The sequence below is a fragment of the Scomber scombrus genome, chromosome 1 (assembly GCF_963691925.1).
Source record: "Scomber scombrus chromosome 1, fScoSco1.1, whole genome shotgun sequence".
Taxonomy (NCBI): Eukaryota; Metazoa; Chordata; class Actinopteri; order Scombriformes; family Scombridae; genus Scomber; species Scomber scombrus.
In genome coordinates, this window is record NC_084970.1 from 30,923,350 (window position 1) to 30,942,091 (window position 18,742).

Below are 18,742 nucleotides of genomic sequence, written 5' to 3' on the forward strand. Positions count from 1 at the left end.
TCAATAAATCCAGACACAAATAATGAATAAACAATGTAAATGCATTCTGCCAGTAGAAATGGTTCATGTGTGTCTGAGTATAAATACAGCATGCAGGTTTTTATTCATGTGCAGGTGTTTGTTGAACAGGTAACAGGCTGCAGAGAGGAAACGCTGCTGCTCTGACAGTGATAACTGTGCACCTTTATTAGTATTAGCACAGTGCACATGTGTGGAGACACAAACTCCATCAACAGTCACTACAGCTGTTAAACCCGAATTACAGCGGATGAGCCATTAAAGCCGACTGACGGCTGATCCACCTGTGATCTGCCGTCGCCGTCACCAGAAATGGACGTCGCTTCACATGACGCTTCAGAGGAAAGGACGTCTAAAAAATATATTTCCTCATTTTTTCTCTCCTCACCTTGTTCCATGCATCCTCAGTGGGAGGGTATGAGACACAAGGAGAGGATGCAATTTAAGGGACTCAGGATGCACCCACAGTGTCTAGTGTCAGAGATTTAACCACTCAAGCAATCATGAATTTGTAATGTACTGGCAAGTATTCATGGCCACATATAGCACAGTGCCACCACAGAATGCTTTTCCTAGGAACTAGGTGATTGTGAAAAACGCCTCTAAAGGTTTTGTGCTTGTTTAATTTGTTGCAATATAAAACACATTTTGCCATAAGCACTGCTAAAGGATTGAGCATGAAGGCATGAATTTAACATTGTGTTCAGGGATTCCCTTATTTACAAAAACATTTGGTCGCTGCAGGAGGAGGTTTTATACTTAAGTCAGCTATTAAACATGATCAGACGCAAACCCCACATCCCCTAAGAAGCTAAAGCACAGATGTTTAACTGCTTGCAGTGCAGTTTTGTGCTCCTAAATAGCGTTCATTCAGGTTGTGAATAAAGTATGTTGGGTTAAAAAAAAAACAGTAGCTCATCATCTAGCAAAAGTACCTGATCTGAAACCCATGAGTCACGGAAGCCATTTTGGCATTAACAGTATACAAAAGAAAAGAACTGGGGGAAAAAAAAATACTGATCGTCATACACATTAGAAACCTTCTCTTTGACTCATCAACATTTTTAGAGTTTTATGAATGACTAAGTAGAGCCCCAGAAAGACACAAGTGCCTGTACCACAAAGCAGATAGCATCATTTACAGAAAGAGCCGCTTTCAATGGCAGGTGACTAACTTTAAATGTTTACTACACAGTTGGCAGACTCACCTCAAGGAAGTTACTCACAAATGTGTGGTAGGTTTAGGTCTCTACTAGTCCAAAAATGTGCATCTTAGTGGGGCACTACTGCATATTAACACACAATAATTACAGAAATAGGGGGGTTGGATATTTTAGTAAAGAAAATCCTTCCTCTAGAATCTGATTTACACCCCTAACAACACAACGCAAACACAATCCTGCTTTTCTACTGCCTCAGGAACAAATCAGAGCTTGAGAGTCGTTTGGTTCCAAGTACTCCAGAGTCCCTCATGTGCCTCTAAAAATCACATAACCACTCACTTGAAGTTGAATTGTATATCAACATGTTGAATTTGCATCACGTCCCAAATTAAATTAAAGGGTCTGAGTCACAATATGGTATCAGAGGCCCTGCTGTGCTTAACACAGAAAAAAGTTCACAGCAACCTGCTATCTATTTGAATGTGAATGCAGATGTCATGAATCAGCTCTCCAATATATTCTAAGTGGCCATAGCAGTACACCATTCAAAATGTAAAAAAAGAGAATAATTCATCCTCCTGGGCGTCATCCATTCAAACTTCCTCAACGCCCACCTTTCATCTGGTTTCATTTCTTACATGGAGCATAATTCATCTCTTTTAGATTAGCTTTTAGTTGGTGAAATGAGCCATACATTACTTTTATGTTGTATTGGTGTTAGAGTGCTTCCTCGTTTTCCAACTGCCTTAATAACTCTTCCCCCCAGTGTATGTTTTATTGTACAGCGGAGATGTTCCACCGTTGGCTGTCTTCAGCTCGGTTCGCTGCTGTTTGTCTAACAGATTTAGTACAAAAGTAAAGTTGATTTTCTTCTAGAAGGTATATGCCCTCCATCTGTCTTCAAATACAATGACATACAATAATATTTAGACATAAATGAGTCAAAGTAAAGATAAAACATGCCAACAAATCATTGTAAAAAACATAGATGTCTTTTTTTTGAACCAACATTGTTACATGGTTCATTCAGTGGCCAGGAGCCCTTCATGTCTACCACCACTCCACTAAATCCTTGCCCCCCCTCTAATCTCCCATAAACAGTCCCCAACTGTGTAGCTTCCTTTGCACTGCCAGCATGCGTGTGCCAGCCCCATATACCCATTAGCACCGTTAAGCCTCTGCTTCTCACCACCAACCCCCAACTTCTCACGGCATAGGTGAATATGTCTGATGATTACCTCACTTTGCACGACGGATGGCGTTAATCCGTAACTCTGGCGAGAAATCTTGAAAACAGTAAAAGTACTTATCCATCCCTATCCACCACAGTCTTCACTTGCCTGTCATTACTAGCATAGGTTTGCAGAACTGCATAAATTGAATTTCATTTGGTGTATATCTCTCTAGTTTCAGCACTCCCTCCTCCCTTTCATAACCGCCTTGACTTTTTTTTTTTTGCTTATCTTCATCCCTCTGCTTTATTTGCACGTTCATACTTCTCCCTCTCTAACCTCCTTTCCTCTGTCACTGTCACCACACACCAGTCTGATATTCCTCCTCTCTCTCACGCAGCCTTCCAGTTAACCAGATCATCCCAATCCCACCACAAATAGGAAAACTACAGTAAACAAACAAACAAAACAAAAATCAGAAGAAGATGCTGCCGGTGCAATCAGAGAAAATTTCTCTCCATTTCTTTTCAACTCTCCTCGCTGCCTCTGCTCTGTGCCTCTCATTCTCCCAGTGCACTGCAGCTCCTCCTTCCACCTCTCTCATCAGCTGCCCCTCCCTCTTCCTCTCTGTCTCTGCTAGGTGCAGCATGTATGTGAGCGTGTGTGAGCCAGCAGAGCCGCCTGTGTGTTTACATGTCAGCCTATCAGTGCAGCCGGATTTAGCGCATCTGGAGAGGACGAAGGCATTTCTCAAATGCCCCTCAGACAAGGGATTCTCATCGCTGCATATCTCTCTCTTTCCCATTTGAATCTAGGCTGTCTTACATCCTGCATCCCTGTCTCCATGCTTTCGGAGGCATTTTGAATTTCCTTGGCAACATGGAGCTGCCTGAATTAGAATTCTCTGCATGACAGTCCTGGTAAGAACTCTGTCTCTATGGTGGGCTTTGAGCACTGAGGCATTGGATCAGATTTATTATGGTGCAGTGGTGGGGCCAGGGGATCGCCAGGGAGCAAATTAATATCAGGAATAAAATTGTGTATCGTAGGTAATGGCAGGGATGGAAAGAAGAACAATTATTCTCTGAGGAGTGTTGTAGATCTTATTTGTGCTTTGTCATCCAGATGGATTTCATTTTGTTCTGTGCTTTGCAATCTGTGTTTGTACTGTGTATGGAACACACACATATGATGTGTGCATGTAGCGAGAGTATGTATAGTAATTAGCTGGACATTTTTTCACGGTGTCTATAGGAATACAGGTATACATATTAATAATGTATGTATGTATGGAGGTATGCAAACACCTATGTTCCTGGCTTTTCTTAATCACAGCTAAAAAGGAGTGAGGCTGAGAAGGAAAGCGCCAGTTTTGTGTTTCTCACTGAGTGTTTTGCCAGGGTGGTTGTTGATTCCTAATCTGCCCTCATTATCATCCATGTTCCTTCCGATGCCAGTAAACTCATCTAGGAATCACACTTATTCATTCCATGCTGCTCTTTGCTGTTGGCTATTTCCAGTGGCAATCAGGGATACTATGCAGGTGTTTGATTTGCTACAGGTCAAATAGATGGGTGGTGGTGGTGGCAGTGGTGGTGGTGAGGGTGCTGGCATAGAATGGAGGAGGGGGCTTTATATGATTATTTATGCAGGCCAGATAAACTAGCTCCCATACTTTAATTTATTTTGCCTGTTATATTTGCATCTTTATAATGGCTGCAACGCTCCAGCAGGCAGACAGCTATGAGGAGTCTCTTCCTCTCTGTTGTTAACAGTGCAGTAACAACCTCTCCATGCCACAGACCTCCGACAGTCTCTGAGTGAAGGGTCTGCTCATCACGTCTCAGCTTTAAGAGCTAGACAAAGCTTTTAATTGTAATGGATTGGAATAATTCCTTTGCAACTTATTAATGCATGTCTGCAGCTCCAATATACAGACTGAAATGAGAAATGTTTGTTACTGGCATTCCTGATTACATCAGATGAAAACTGATACTGACAATATTATAAACTGTTAAAAACAAGTAATCATAATGTGGATCAGTTTGTTCAGTTTGCATTTCTAAAAGTATCGCAGTCTGCTTGTATTCACATCAAATACCAGCACAGGCTGATAACTATAATGTATTGGTCAGTAAGGTGTATATTAGGACTGTATAGACTGGAAAATATTTATTACTCAGCATTTCAATTAAATCAGCTCTAATCTGATTATATAAGATACAAATTAATGAACATCACAATAGTTATTCATTACCACGGTACACATTGTATTCATCTTGCTCAGAATAGTGCATCATGTGACATTATTTCTCATACTACGAACCATTTTGAGCATTCATAAATGCTCTTGTAAGATTCTGATTTTGTACATGCTAAGACATTTGAATTATCTGTAAAGGGTCCATTAAGAGGAAGATCGGCCGTTCGACCCCCTACTCCTCCAGTCCGCATGTCAAAGTGTGCTTGGGCAAGATGCTGAACCACATATTGCTCCCAAAGGCCGTGCCATCGGCGTGTGAGTGTGTGTGTATGAATGATTAGAACTCCTCCTGATGAGCAGGTTGGCACCTTGCATGGCAGCCTCTGCCATCAGCGTATGAGTGTGTGTGTGTGTGAATGCCTAAATATGGCTTGTAGTGTAAAGCTCTTTGAGTGGTTGGAAGAGTAGAGAGGCTCTATATAAATGCAGCCCATGTACCATTTGCAGTCCATTTAAACACTGAAACAAAAAAATACCTAAAAATGTTGAGGGTTCGGTAAGAGCTTGTGAAGTTTGTAGGATCCAAAAAGGTTTTTACCTTCAAACTGGCAAAGTCTCTAAGTCGATGTTGTTCATAGATACTATATAATGTAAGAAAATAATGATAATAAGCATATTGTAGTTCACTCTAACGTGTCAAGGGCAAAAAAAAAGCAGAAAAGGGTTCTCGACATTATCTGAGGTAGCTAATATATGATATAATTGAATTGAAATGTGACAACTGACACATTTGTATAATCGCTTTACCAGTACTCATAATACAACTAAACAACAGTGAAATGTTTAGGACAGTACGGTAAAAACTATGGAGCCTATACTTCAGTCTCTCCGATACCAAACACAACAAAACAGCCAGACGCAATCAAAGCAGTGCTGCTGTTCAATTTTTCACAAAGCTTTGTTCCATGCTGTCACATGCTTAATATTCTGTGATGTAGCAGACTACATAACACTGAACAATAGCCAATTTTCTTTCAAATGGGGATCATCAAAGCCAAGGTAATGTTTTTTGAATAGAATTTAAGTTATTTTTTCCCCTGTTCAAAAGGAATAATAGCCAAGCTGACAAATACCATGTTGGAGGAAGTTACAATCAGTAATACTGATATTGTGGAGAATTCAAGGGAGGCATTTAAATATAACAATATGAAAGCCACATGTGGCCTTGTGCTGTGCACACAGTTATATATGTTTCAGAGTTCACTGCATCTGTTCTCTAGGACTAACAATGCCCCATCTTATTTACAGCTAAAAGCAAGGCAATCTTGCACATAGCAGTTCATTTGTGATGCCTCCTGAAAGGAACAATATATAAACTGGTAGGAAAACATAAGGTGTTACTATTAGAGCCTTTTCTGAAACAATCCATCTGGATTGCATCTGCCACGTAATGGATAACATCAGCCACCTTCGAAAGGATACAGTGACAGTGATTGTGGTGACTGCAAGACCACATGTTTATTCTGTGTCTGCTGGATGGTGAGGTGACAGACAGAGGAAGATCTGTCACAGGATATTCTAATTTGCGTTCTACAAATGTATTCAGAAGGTCACAGTACTGCTGCTCTGCAGCAGCCTTCCTCATTTCAATTTAATAATAACAGCTTTATGCAAAATATGAGAGTCAGGGGCTAGTAGAATCGAGGACTGAGGTTGCTTCATGTTGATGCTCCTGGCAGGCTTCATGCTCTATCACAGCAGAGCTCACAATATAATACATCTGAACTGATCGTAGTGGAAATCTGTCAGTCCATCCCATCCTTTTGTGTGGCTGTTATTCATAATATATCTGACACTACAGTCAGGTTTCCTCAAATAGAAAGAATGGAAATGATGAATTATTGCACTGCATTCTCAGAACTGTCAGGATTGGAGCGCTTACTAATTCAAGTTAGCCAATGGAATTTTAACACCATATTTCTCTATCGACACCAAACCTGGTGATGAAGGAGGCTTCAACACACTGCAGTGAACAACATTCAACATTTCCTTGCGATCGGGAAACTGAGGGGCAAATAATTGGTGAAAGTATAAGGGTCCAAGTTTCTTTGTATTGTATTCAATGAAAGGCACTAAAACTTCATATTTGTACTGTGGCTGGTGCCTGAGTGACTTGGTTTAACAATCTCTCAAAATCTTTCATTGTGCTTTCTATGAAGGGCTGTAATAGGCTTGTCTGAGGTAAATTACTTTTAGAATGGCATTTAGCTCTTTCTTTTCTTTTCCAGTCCAAAAACATCTTATATTCCCTGATGGTGAGTAGGGGATAAAGGTTTGTGTAATTTCCAGCTTATCCTACTTGACTTTGAAGAGGAATGGGTGTTAATGAAGAAAGGCACCTCTTTTGTAGTATTACCGTTGGACTTGTCAATGAACCATATCTGCGTGGTAATACTGTATAACAGGCTAAGTGTGTTGCAAGCTCATTCTTGTGGACGTTTTTCCAAAGAAATTCATGAGCATCACAATGACTTTGCTGCTTTAAATGTTCATTGTCATGAATCAGAATGAAGTTGTTGATTTTGAGCCAGGAAAGGACAATAAATCCAACATGATGATTCATATCTTCAAACTCACATATTTAATAAGATCTCATTGTAAAAACAAATCATGTGCTGCCAGGCCAAATGGACATAAGTAAATCATGCAAGACACACTATCTATGTCAGTTATCTAAATAAATGTGAAAAAAGCTGTCACTAGATGCCACATTCAAGCTCCATCAAGCAATATGTCTGATATCAACACTAAATCAAATCACTCCCTGTAATATGAAGGGCTGGTAGTATTGCTGATCTCAGAGAATGAATAGCCCAGTTTGCAGCTGTGTGCAGCTGTGTGCAGCTTTCAACCTCTTCCAGTTAATTGTTTTGGTCCATCAGCATGTCTGGTGGAGTCCCCCTGGCTCTCACCCACCCCCCAAATAAAAACTGTGGGCAGCTCAAAAGCTTCCAGCTCAGAAGCTCCCACACACTGACTGTGCGCTACCTGCCCAGTGTGAAAGACAGTAGGAGCCAATACCTTTTGGAGAGTCGAGTACCTGTTAAAGACAGCCAAACATTGAGGAATTGAAAAAGACACCGAAGGCCAAATCAGGGCTAAAAAGAACCTGACAGCTGGTCCTTTTTCATATGGTTGTAAAGAGAGTCTAGTATAATATAATATAAGTGCAGAATCCAAGTTTTTGTTGAATGAATAAGTAACAATGAACCAACATATAGAGTGAGTACTGTGTTTTGCTACTGTTAAAACCATGCTTTTACAGAACCAGCCTCTCTATATTTAGATGTTGAAGATTTTTGATCTTCTAGTGATAGTAGAAAACGTGATACATTTTGGATATAATGAGTAAATTAATGCAAAACCTGACATGAATGGATCGAAAAGTGATTGTTGTTGTGTTTAATGTACAGGAATACAACATGAATGCTTATATACACAGCAAAGAAACTGAAATCCACAGTGCTTGGAGTTCTGAGTGTAGTAAAAAAGCTTTTATTCAAGCATGGCTGACACCCACGTTTCAGCAGGAGTTTTCTTCAGGGCGTGACACGTAGGTGTCTGCTCAGAACTCTAAGTGCTTGTGATTTCCCTTTCCACATGCTGCTAACTCTCGACTCCAAAGAGAAACTTTTGTTTGCTGAGAGTGAGGTTTTAGAAAATCGTTTTTTACTGGTTTTCTTTTGTTTTAATAGTACTCCAGTTTTCCCCTTTCTGCAATGCCAACATACCATGTCGACTGTTGTTGTATTTATGGATTTATGGAATCTCTGTGTGCATGCATGGCAGAGGATCCAGGCCATATGTGCTCTAATTATGTGTGCATGTGTGTTTGGGGACACACTTTGCGTTGTTTTGGCACATTGACAATTTCTTTGTGAATGCACACACTGCAAGGTTCTGGAAGAATTCAGCAGCTGCGAGAGCATTTTACTAGGAAAATTAAACAAGAGTGTAACAATTAAAAAAAACCCTCTGGTGTCATAAAATCTCCACACAATGCAGATCTGTAGCAGAACTGAGATGCCAGCGGGGTCAGTACATCTGAACTATTGTCCTGTTTTTATTTGCCCGATTTTACTCTGTACAACACTATGTGCATTGTTTTTCAATATGTTCTATAAATAAATGTGATTTGAATTGACTTGACTTACTTGACTTGAGGCTCAAAATACAGTAGCTTCAAAATGAAGGCAACTGGCAATGACCTCACATCTGTATATTTCCAATGGGTTTCTAAAATCCTTTTTTATTCTCATTACTCCCTAAACAATATTGTTAGCAGCCACAAACTGTGAGCTGTTTCCCTCTTTAAACCTCTTTAGTTTGGGGCTACTGTTCAGAAAACACATCCTCATAATGAATGACCACATAGTTTAATTGCACCTGAACTCCAGAACAAATCATGGGAGCATTTCCAGAATGAGTCATGAGGAGCTCAAGAGCATTTTGTAATATTCTGCCTCTATCGCCAGTGATTATGTTTAATGGTGTGACAATGCTGTGGTTGAGACACCAAAACCACTTGGTTAAGGTTAGGGAAAGATCATGGTTTGGCTGAAAATGATCACTTCAAATGTGGTGTGGGTTAAAGTTACACAACCTTCCCCAAGTCATAATTACTACTGCAGCTAGATGGTGTAAATGTAACTATAGGTTGTTTTTGCTGGCTGAATGTTCAACCTGTACTGTCATTTTTCTTGTGAGGATGGTCAGTGATTGTTACCATGGAAACATGGCTCCTTGCTCTGAGTTGGCTTGTGGGTAGGGTGTCTTTATTTTTGTGAAACTATCTTAAACTAATCTATAAGCAGAATTTCTGGTTTAAATGTTGCTTATAGACTGGTTTAATGATGTGTTTTTGGTTGCCTAGTGCAGTGTTACTAGGATTCATAAATACACAAAAATTAAATAAATGATTCTTGTTTGTGCTTGCTTTTTCAGTGATCCACATCAGTTATTGTATCTAGTACTATGATTCCAAATAATCATAATACGCCTTATTCTCAGCACACATTTCACTTTTCATGGTAGGAAAAGCGCAGGTGTTACTAACAACATTAACGATGGATGCACAATAGATCCCTTTCATAGCAGACATTTTGACTTGTCAAAATAACATCAACCCATTCCATTAATCTAAGGCATGTCATGTCTGTGTGAGAATGCACAATACCAGAGCCTTAATGCAATGCAGCCATCATTAATGTCAGTATTTGCACCTGTGCTTTTCCTGCTTTGACATGGCAGTCATTTTAAGACTGCCATGAAAAGGGTCTACATACTAGGACGTTAAATGTATTTCAGCCATCAATAACTTTGACCATATTTACACCTGTACTATTGCTACTGTGACATGTCAAAATACACACATATATATGTATTGTGTGAAAAGGCCAGTTTGTATCATTTTTAAAATATTGGCGGCAGCTGACTTGGACTTTTGGGTTGTACTTACAAATGTTGTGACACGATTTGTCGAGCTGATGCTTATCAGGTCATGATAAGGTGAGTGGATCACAAAAAAAAGGGTCCACTGAATTATTTTAGATGCACTACAGAAGATCAAAGAGGATTAGGTTAGTCTTGTCCACTGACCACACAGAAGAAGAGAGCCTTCTGATGTTGAAGCTGATTATTTCCAGATCAGTAGTATAGAGGATGAGCTTGTGAGAATGGTGCAATTCTTGATGACTTGCTATTGGCGAGCACCCTTGGGCTGTCTTTGAACGTAGTGATGGTCCTGTGGAGGTGAGCATACACTCTATGGTCTTAACGTGAGGGGGCATGTCTCTGCAGGAAATAAGTGCATAAAGCAATACATTTTCAAAAGAACTTCACTCATCACAGCAAGGGATGAGCAAATGGGTTGCAGTACTCACTGTAAAAAGCTTGCAATAATTATTGCTTTATTGTTTGAGAATTGTTTTATATTGGTATGTATTTATGCAATTAGAAAAACAGATTTCCACAGGGTGCACTACCAATTTTTTTTAACGGTTGTAATTAAATTAGTATTGCATTACTATAAAAGCCTACAAATTGTTTTGCCAGCATCCACCACTACCAGCCATGATTTCTGACAACTGATGACTGCTGTGTTGGTCAAACTCTGTTTTGGTCCGTGTGCAGTAAATGATAAATATCTGCATTTACATAGCACTATCCAAAGCGCTTTACAATGTTTTTTGCTGCTCACATGCACATTCACACACACAGACTCACATAGTGCTGATGATATATGCCACGTGACAATAGAGCATCATACAAAATGATACACGTTTTTCTATCATTTATTATGTGTGTCACAAATCACACTCTTTACAGCAAAGATTTTCATAATTTGCAGTCTTTCCATCTTTTGCACAGACTACATTAATAAATTAACATTCTTGGCTTTTTACTCACAAAGCTTTTCAGTGTAGTTGTTGTCATCTCGAGTACTTCATATGGTTCACTTTCTCTCTTCTGCTGCACTGTGTCTGCAGCAGACACACAGAGGGCTCAACCCTGCTCTCCGAGAACCACAGAGAGCAGAGGAGAGTAGCGCAACCATAAATGACAGCCAAATGCAGTAGAGACGCTCACACTGAGCTGAAATGAAATGAGCGAAAATAAATTAGGTAAATAACATAAATAAACATAGTTTAGTCTACTGCGTTTTGCTGTCAGTTATGTGCTACTCTGCTCTGGTGGATCAGTGAGAGCGATGTTGAGCTCTCCATGCACAGCAGAAGAGAGACAGTAAACCAGGTGAAGTACTAAAGTTGATGGCAAATACACTTGTTACAGTACATTACTACCCTCATTACTAGGGTGGGGGGATGGTATGGACCCAAAACTATTTATTTATCTTTGATAGTTTTTGTGCCAAAGAAACAGGTTGGGGAGTGCAAATAGATTACCATTTAATTAGTCCCCTCATTACTGTATGACCGCAGCATCATAATTACATAATAACATAATTGTATTCCACAATGGCACAGAGCTCTGTCAGCACATACCTTTCCACCTCTTAGGCCTCCTTGAACAGCTTCTTAAAGAGCCCTAAAAGTAATTTGGCAGAAACACTGTAGAGGGATAGTTTTAGTGAAAATTTGCTGGTAGTACTGGCGTAAATCTTTTTGACTTCATGCACTTATTTGTCTTGTGAATACTTACTATACTGGATAATGGGGCATTAGGTGTTGAGTAGGTTTGGAGTAATTTGCTCCTCATTTTGAACTTTAAACTATCATTGCTTGGCCATTTTGTTTTGAAACAGGTTTTCATTTTTGGATGAACCATTTCTTCAAAAAGGCTCCTCTCTGTGCTTTTGCTCGTCCTCCACAGTGATCAATATAATTATTCGGACTCTTCTCTTGGCACCACTTCTTTTCACTTCCTTCATCTGTGCAGTAACTTCTTAGGGGAAATATATTCAATTCTGGCTGTGAGCCCTGCTAGCTAGAGAATACTCCTGTCAAAGAAGGAAAGATCAAGGGTTCACCGACCTCATGCTGGTGTGTTTCTGAATCTAGGAGTATTTTGTCCTTCTCTAAGCATTTGATCCTAGCATGGTTAATCATCAAGCCAAAGGGTTTTTTTTTTTAGGTTTGGAGGAGTGGAGGGGTCGTTCTCATGAGATTTCTCCTGTCTGACTGCTCATTCTTATGGAGGATGTCAGTTAGCTGGCAATTATTGCTTCAATACAGTTCTGAAGTGTCTATCTTCCCCCGACTGCCCTCTCTATGGGCCCTAATGACCTTACCAGGCTGATTAATACTAACTAGTAAGGAGCAATAATTATATAAAAGTATTTCTTGTAATAGCATTATAATTTGCAGGTCAGCATACATTTGTACAGTGACATCATAACTGTTGGCATGTTAAGCTGATGCATGTTTAGATCTGTACATGTGTAGGATTTGGCTTTCATTTAAATATGTCAATGGTGATGCAGTACTTTTGACACTAGAGGTAAACACCTAGTAAGTTTTGTTTTACGAAGAATCCAAGGAATATCCAGTTGAGTGAAGATGGAACCTCTTTTTTCGTTTTGATAATTCAAGTACGCACCAAAATACACCCGAAATGTTTGCTCAATAGATCACACGTTGCAGGTATAGTTCAGTCTCCCAAAAGAGTCACAGACCTTCCGAAACACTTTTCCATTGTGATCTCACATCAGCATTGTCATTTTGATGCAGCCCAAAAGATTTTCTTGTTTGTTTGCTTTTTGACTTTTGAATGTTTGCTTTAAATTTGTCAGTTGAACACAAACACAGCAGTGAAAGAAAACTCCATCTCTTAAATCCTATATATATTTATTCTGTTACATTGCAGCCGTAACTTTCTTTTTGCTTACCCTTAGTGCTCGCTAAAACCAATCACAGAATGATCAAAGCTGTTTGGGGCATGTTTGCTGCTTAACAACAAGCTACATATAAGAGCGGGGCTAATGAGCACACTGTTCACAACTATAATGAAGAAAACTGAAACTAGGAGTAATCTACTGAGCACGATCATTCACGAATTGCAATGAACAGAAATGAAAGCATTACTGAAATGTTTATGGGGTGTACAAGAGATTATTGTATAGATTTCTTATTCTCTAAATGAGATTGAATTTTGCAGTACATACTGTAAACTGAAAATCAAACAAACACTGTCCACCAATTACCTCATCAACAATGCAAAATGCAGCTTTTTCCACTTTGTAAAATGGGGTTTCATAAAAATGTGAAATCTCGCATGTATACAGTCGAGACAAAATAGCAAAAATCCCTCTGAAAAAAGGCTTTGAAAATACTAACATTGCTCCAAAAGGTGGGTCATATTATGAATAAGCAGCATTTCTCAGCTATAAAGAAGAAAGGAAACAGACAAATCATCTGTGGCCCAACAGCAGACACATCAATCAAATAAAAAAGTTAAACTACTTAATATACAGTATCAAGGGAAATACTCTCACAACTCAGGCTGTATTGATGATTTACGACAGCAGTCAACAGTTGAAACTGTCCAACAGGGAAATAGTAGACAAATACAGCATACAGTTCATAGGGAAGTGACAAATAATACTAATTGGTTTGCAACTAACGTATTTATCATGTATACAGAAAGGGTTCAATGATTCCAATACTACTATGCTGCACAACAAAAGGTACTTTACTTAATAACTAAGACAACTTAAGGCCATGTATGCATTGATGCATATTGCTCATTTGTCTGCAAGCAGCTTGCAGACATTCAGTGACCCATTAGTAGTGCACACCACTCTCTATTTGCCCAAACCACATAGCACTGAGAAGAGAGGAGATATAGAGATTCAAGGCAACAGGAGACTAATGGTGAGCTGAGACATGCTTTTGAGGGGAAACTGTGACAGGGAGAGAGGTCCGCAGAGAAAATGCAAGCAGTCATAGAAGGGCAAGAGAAAAAAAAAAGGTTTGTCCACTCATATTCTTCACCTGCACAATGCTATCAAAATAGGAATAGAGAGAATCAGGGTGGGGACAAAAGATATGGAGTGATACATCAAGGGCTGAAATTGAATTTATCTTTCCTCTACTCTTCGAATGTTGAAAGAAGACAAGCTCCACTCTAAATGTGTGAGGTGATGTAAAACAAGTATATTAAGTGCTTGACTATTGTAATGCAGAGGCTATTTACTAACTTATTTTATCTGAATTTTAGCTGAAGGTCAAATCACAGTGGTGATACATTGAGTTGGTCTGGGCTGTGAGTCCAGATTACACAGATAGTACCCCTGCCCCTACTACACTGTGAATCATAAATCATGCATGGCACTCGGGTAAGAAAATCACCACGGCATATGCACTTGGTTGTTTTTCGATTAGCAATGACATACGTGAGCTTCATCCTCATACATATTCCTGACTTGACAAGATAAAAATCTCATTCTGTGTCAAACAGATAAACCTGTCACCCTATTTCTGCATTGAATATCTTGATGATACTTCATCTCAGTCAAAGGTTTATAATTTGTCACAGTGGATCAAAGTTAGATGTGTGCCTACACTATGTATGAGATTTTTGTCTTCAATTTCACTGAACGGATGTTTTAGAGAATATTTATTTAACACCATCCCATTGGAAAAGGCTCCATGCCATTCACTGTAAATTCACATAATTAGTGGGAGACAAAACAGAGGGGGATGTGACACAGGAGGTACTGATACTGACAACATTGCTTTCATTCTGTCTTTTGTTTTTACACTGCCCCATACAACTGGATTCAAGCCCAATGTGTCTGACATGTGCAGCCAACAGAAATTAACAGTTCCAGTGGAAGTGAAAATGGAGGCTGCAATTACTGCTCCATTGGAACTACTCAGACCAACATCCATGCTGCCTCAGCCCCATGACTTTAATTCACTGGAAGTGGTGTGTAATTTGTGTTGATGTAATAAAGCAGAATCATTCATATCTTCATGATCAAGGTTAATATTTTTTGAAGCTGGAAAAGTGTGGTAGACAGCCAAAGAGGTTCTAAAAAGCACTACAGTGATAATTTAAAGCACTTTTACAAAAACACTCCTGTGGTGAATGAGTTACGGAAAGAATCCACAGTGCCTTTTCAGCTCCCACATATTATGACAACATGATGAATATTTGGATGGAGGCTGCATTAACCTCTCAAAGTGGAATTTCCTCTTTGAAAACCAGCAGATATATCACTGCGCATCACTGTATACGGTTTAGTAAGTTCATGATGGTAAAGGCGTATGCAGTAGTTAAACCACTTGTGCACCACATACAAAAATGTTTTGCTTTGGGTTTTTTTCACAACCTCTGGCCTTTAGATGCTTTTTTCCCCCTTAGATAAAAATGTGAAAGACATCATTTATTTCCAAGTGCTCATTATGTAATCAAAACAGTCTTCTCACTGAAAACAAATCACAGCGTCATGTCTCTTACTTTGCAAGAGGCTCTTCTAAAAAGTGCATCCTACAGATATATAGCTGTGACTTAAATCGCATGATTGATGTGAGAAGTAGAGCTTGAAGGCTTTAGCAAGTTAAACTGCCCCTGAGTCAAAATCAAATAAGAGTTTAAAGTCCTCTGACAATCTTCCTCTCTCCATTTATCATCACTTGGCAGCAGTATCTGTTTTATATCACTGCAAGGTCAACAGCTCAGCAGTGGCATGGGATGTGTTAAGTTTGAAAATGTTTAGGGGATACATTTAAAGACAGACCATGACAGTTTTGCCTGCTTATTCAAAATGGTTTGTATGAATGGAGACAATGCATCAATGATAGTTGCAGTAATTGTTTTCAGCATACTCAGAAGTCAGAAGCACAGCGGAGTGGTTATATTGTGTGACCAAATCCTTTTATTGATTGGTTGATATCTCTATTTGTGAGAGGAAAGTCACAGTAATGAAATTGTATGCAAGCAAAAAGGGAGTACAGATAAAGCAAAATCATGACTTTATAAAAGCAAGTTAATTCTTCAAAAGCTTATGCTGTTAAATTTTAAAAGCAAAATGTGTGTCTGTCACAGGAAATGTTAACAATTATAATTTATATTTCCATAAAGCATAAAAGTATTTTAGTAAAACAATTAGACACATTACTGTTATGCATTTGGACAGCCATATCTACATCCATAAACATGAGCTTTATCAGTAAGTCAGACAGCTTTCTTTCTTCTAAAAAGCAGTTTCGTAGTTAACAAAATATCAATTAAAAATAAAATGTGACAAAAAGCTCATTAGAATCCCGATTCTCTTTCATTTTGTTGCCTTTGGTCTCATATGGCAAAACTCTTTTTGACAGAACTGATGCCAAACTTTTTTTACTTTTTATATATGACATTGTTCTTCATAGCCATTTCTGTACCATTATCCCACTCTTTTCATGTCTCCACAGGTAAGCAGTAGGATGGTGTCTGGGGAGGCAGGAGGGCACAGCTACTTGGTGGCGTGCTGGCAGCCCATCCTGATCCTGATGCTGGGCACCGTCCTTTCTGGCTCCACCACCGGTTGTCCCTCCCGATGTGACTGTAACGCTCAGGAGCGTTCGGTCGTGTGCCATCGACGGCGACTGGCTACTCTTCCTGAGGGCATACCCACTGAAACAAAGCTTCTGGACCTCAGCAAGAACCGTCTGAAAACTCTGGGTACTGAGGAGTTCATTAATTATCCTCAGCTGGAAGAACTTCAACTCAATGAAAACATAATTTCATCCATTGAGCCTGGGGCTTTTAGCAACCTTTTGAACCTCCGAACTCTAGGTTTGCGCAACAACCAGCTGAAGCTCATTCAGCTGGGGGTGTTCACAGGCCTGACCAACCTCACCCAGCTGGATATTAGTGAGAACAAAATTGTAATTCTGCTCGATTACATGTTCCAGGAGCTATATAACCTGAGGGCTCTAGAGGTTGGTGACAATGACCTAGTATTCATATCACCACGATCGTTTCATGGCCTCAGCAACCTTGAAAGTCTCAACATTGAGGGATGCAATCTGGCCTCAGTGCCCACTGATGCCCTTAGCCATCTGCATAACCTATTGTCACTTCGATTACGCTACCTGAACGTCACTGTCATACGGGATTATTCCTTTAAGAGACTGTATAGGCTGAGAGTACTGGAGATTTCTCATATGCCTGCCCTGGATACCATGACCCAAAATTGCTTGTTTGGACTCAACCTCACATCATTGTCGATCACAAACTGTAATCTTACTGTTATCCCCTACCGAGCCATTAGTCACCTAAGATATCTTCGCTTTCTGAACCTGTCTTTCAATCCCATTCATACTGTGGAAGGAAACCAACTGCACAATCTACAGAAGCTCCAGGCTTTTCACCTGGCTGGTGGGAGATTAGCTGCCATTGAGCCCTACTCTTTCCGAGGACTCAATCACCTTCGTATTCTCAATGTATCCAGCAATAGCTTGAGCACCCTGGAAGAGTCCGTCTTCCACTCAGTGGGAAATCTGGAGACCCTGGCTTTATATGACAACCCTTTGGCCTGTGACTGTCGCTTGCTATGGGTCTTCCGCCGGCGGTGGAGGCTCAACTTCAACAGACAGCAGCCCATATGTGCTTCACCTGAAGTTGTGCAAGGAAAGGAGTTCAAGGACTTCCCAGACATCCTCCCCTCTAACTATTTCAACTGCCAGAAGTCAAAGATTGTGAATAACAAGGTTCAAGAAAGCCATGTGGATGAAGGGACTACGGTCCATTTTGCTTGCCAAGCTGAGGGTGATCCAGTCCCAGTGATCATGTGGCTTTCTCCTAAGAAGGAATACATTACTACCAAAACAGTGGGGTCAAGACTTTCTGTGTCTAATGAGGGCACATTGGAGGTGCGTTACGCCCAAATCCAGGATAATGGTTCCTATTGGTGCATTGCAAGCAATGCAGCAGGCAATGACACCAAAGCTGCTCACCTTTTTGTGCATAGCTATTCCCCCAATTGGCCCCATCAGCCAAACAAGACATTTGCCTTCATTTCCAACCAGCCCAGCGATGAAGGTGCTAATGTGACCCGGGCCACAGTTCCCTTTCCATTTGATGTAAAGACACTTATTATTGCGACCACCATGGGATTTATCTCTTTCCTCGGAGTTGTTCTCTTCTGTCTTGTAATTCTGTTCCTCTGGAGTAGAGGGAAAGACAGTGCTAAGTCAAGTATAGAGGTTGAATATGTGCCACGTAAAGAGGAAACAGAGGAGCCCAGTCCAAATGAGGCACCCGTACAATTCAACATGAAAATCATGTGAACCTCAAAAATGAGGTCATGTAAGCTTACAAACTGCAGTCGGGATGCATACTATCCTCGCTTCAAATATGTACTCAGTTTATGAGCGATAGAAATTGCACAGCAGCGAACGCATCTTGACACTATACCCTTGACTTTTTTTTTACATCGAAAAACTGAATCGTTAAAGGCAAATGTTGAATTTCAAATTTTTTCTGTAAATGTGTATTGGCAATATTCAATTGGTATGTTAACATGCACACAATAACTTAATAACTGTGTTTAACCACATTAAGGTAATAGTTGGAGTAAAGCACATGCTTCACATTACAGTGATTTCCCTATAACTATTATTTAAATAATAGCTTGGCTGCAGTCAGGAATAATACTTGTATCAGCTCAAAATTGT

At 39.8% G+C, this 18,742-nt stretch overlaps 1 protein-coding gene across 1 annotated transcript; it reads left to right on the plus strand.

Moving 5' to 3' along the window:
• The first annotated feature begins 16,483 nt into the window (after positions 1-16,483).
• lingo1b (leucine rich repeat and Ig domain containing 1b) lies at positions 16,484-18,440 on the plus strand. Its single transcript, XM_062417109.1, has one exon. It carries the CDS (start codon positions 16,484-16,486, stop codon positions 18,353-18,355), a length of 1,872 nt encoding a protein of 623 aa, XP_062273093.1. The 3' UTR covers positions 18,356-18,440.
• The last annotated feature ends 302 nt before the right edge of the window (positions 18,441-18,742 follow it).

Bases quoted from the DNA above. Each gene is read 5' to 3' on its own strand.
- lingo1b (XM_062417109.1), top strand. From the start codon at position 16,484: ATGTCTCCACAGGTAAGCAGTAGGATGGTGTCTGGGGAGGCAGGAGGG.